The sequence below is a fragment of the Petaurus breviceps genome, unplaced genomic scaffold (genome assembly GCF_028583685.1).
Source record: "Petaurus breviceps papuanus isolate PSGF00001 unplaced genomic scaffold, PetGlider_PUasm1.0 181, whole genome shotgun sequence".
Lineage (NCBI taxonomy): Eukaryota > Metazoa > Chordata > Mammalia > Diprotodontia > Petauridae > Petaurus > Petaurus breviceps.
Genome location: NW_027185784.1, coordinates 27,369,796 through 27,372,123, shown reverse-complemented (window position 1 = coordinate 27,372,123; position 2,328 = coordinate 27,369,796). Strand labels below are relative to the sequence as shown.

Genomic DNA, 2,328 nt, shown 5'->3' with positions numbered 1-2,328 from the left:
GCTTTGCTAATCTACTGTCAAGTTTAACATTTTTGTTCATTTATTATATCTGTATTGGCTATATCTATATTGACTGTGATTGGAATTGGAACACTTAGATTCTCAAAGCAGTTGAATGTAGCTTTTCTTCTAAGAAAATGTGATCCTGGGGCGACTAGGTGGCACAGTGAATAGAGCACTGGCCCTGGAGTCAGGAGGACCTGAGTTCAAATCCAGCCTCAGACACTTAACACTTACTAGCCATGTGACCTTGGACAAGTTACTTAACCCCAATTGCCCTGCCTTCCTCCCTCCAAAAAAGAAAAAAAAGAAAACTGCAGTATCTACAACTAATGCTAACTACCCTACACCCCACCAAATAAATTACCTACCAGGTAGTCTTGTCCTACCTCCATTTAAAATTCTAATAGGATTCTATCACCTTAGGTTTTTCAGGGACTCACATTCAGAAGACCAATGTTCCAAAGACCACAGGGGATATATTTATGTGTGTGGTGCTTGGTGAGATGACTAGCCTTGGGTGACCTCTTAATGAACTTGGCCTGCCTCACAGCTAATACAGTAAACTGGTGTCCTGAATGATGAACAATCACACCATGATCAGAGACTTCGTGCTCTGGGGTTTCTCTCATCTCCAAGAGTTCCAGGTCCTTCTCTTCCTATTTATTCTGTTGGTGTATGTGCTGATCATGCTGGGGAACCTGTCCATCATCACAATCACCTACCTTGATTCTCGCCTCCACTCACCCATGTACTTCTTCCTCTGCAACTTTTCCCTCATGGAGATGCTTGTCACCTCTACTGTTGTTCCCCGGATGCTTGCTGATCTGCTGTCCACACATAAAACCATCTCCCTGGTTGAATGCCTGACCCAGTCATTCTTCTACTTTTCCCTGGGCTCTACTGATTTCCTTATCCTCACTGCCATGGCCTTTGACCGTTATGTTGCTATCTGCCGCCCTCTGCACTACCCAACCATCATGAGTAGCCAGGTTTGTGTTAGGCTGGTGGTGGCATGCTGGGTGGTTGGCTTCTTCTCCATCATTTCCCCCACCATCCAAAAAAGCCGGCTCTGGTTCTGTGGTCCTAATGTCATCGACCACTTCTTTTGTGACTCTGCCCCACTCCTAAAACTTTCCTGTTCAGAAACCCATCACATTGAGCGCATGGACTTCTTCCTTTCTCTTCTCTTTGTATTGACCACCATGCTGCTAATTTTGGTCTCCTACATCCTCATCGTGGCTTCAGTGCTGCGCATTCCCTCTTCCTCTGGCCGCCAGAAGGCCTTCTCCACCTGTGCCTCACACCTCACTGTGGTGGTGCTTGGCTATGGCAGTGCCATATTCATCTATGTGAGGCCGAGCAAGGGCCACTCCACAGATCTTAACAAAGTGGTGGCCCTAATGACATCTGTCGTGACCCCGTTCCTCAACCCCTTCATCTTCACCTTTCGGAATGAAAAGGTCAAGGAGGTCATTGAGGACATTGTCAAAAAGATACTCTCTAGAGACTCTGGAGCCTTCAGATAAGAAGACTGGAGAATCCAGGCCACAGTCTAAGTTTCAAGGAACTTCAGCTGCATCTGTGCTGTTCAGAATTACTATTTCCTCAGCTTCTCCTACTCCCTCTCTCACTCTGCATCTCCAGCCTCACTAATTCCAGACTACTTTTAACATTTGTCTTCTTTTGTACTCTTTTTTTAAACTATGGAATTCGTTATTCATTTAGAATGACTTAGGATCAATGTGCCCTATCAACAGAAAAAAAGCCATAAGATGTTTACTTCTCTGGGATTGTAGAGCAAATAATGGAACTTCATTGCTTTATAAAAGTTCTTTTCTCCCAACCTCGTTTCTGTGTCTTTATTTGCACTCACTTGTGTTTCCTTGAAGGTCTTTACATCTTTTCCAGATAGTGCTATGTCCTCTGCATCTTGCTCCAGTGTCTGGGTAGAGATTGTCACCTGGCAAGTGTCCACAACAATAGAGGGAGTAGAAAGGAGCAGAGCAGAGAGGGTGGGATAGCAGAGAGGGCCAGGCAACCCATGGCTAAGAGGAAGCCATGGCTTCTCACTGGACAAGCCCTGGAGGGTTACTCCTGGAATGAGGTAAAGGCAAACCAAGGTTGTAGTTTACCAAGTATTAGTTATCACCTGGTGTCACCAGTCAGGTTGGTCCCATTTAAGAATCAGAAGGAATCTTTATGATGCCTGGCACCATTAAAAGATAATTGTTAGTTCAAGGAGATGTGAGTCCAGGTTGCCTCAAACTGCTCTGCATCTCTGAGCCTTTACTCAAGCTTGTTCTTGAGATCTCCCTACTTCTAAGA

At 45.1% G+C, this 2,328-nt stretch overlaps 1 protein-coding gene across 1 annotated transcript; it reads left to right on the top strand.

Annotated features, from left to right (window-relative positions):
* Positions 1–347: 347 nt before the first annotated feature.
* Positions 348–1,529, top strand: LOC138160499 (olfactory receptor 6V1-like). The gene has a single exon (XM_069087054.1). The coding sequence runs from the start codon at positions 579–581 to the stop codon at positions 1,527–1,529; it is 951 nt and encodes a 316-aa protein (XP_068943155.1). The 5' UTR covers positions 348–578.
* The last annotated feature ends 799 nt before the right edge of the window (positions 1,530–2,328 follow it).

Coding starts and splice junctions, on each gene's coding strand:
- LOC138160499 (XM_069087054.1), top strand. CDS start 579: ATGATGAACAATCACACCATGATCAGAGACTTCGTGCTCTGGGGTTTC.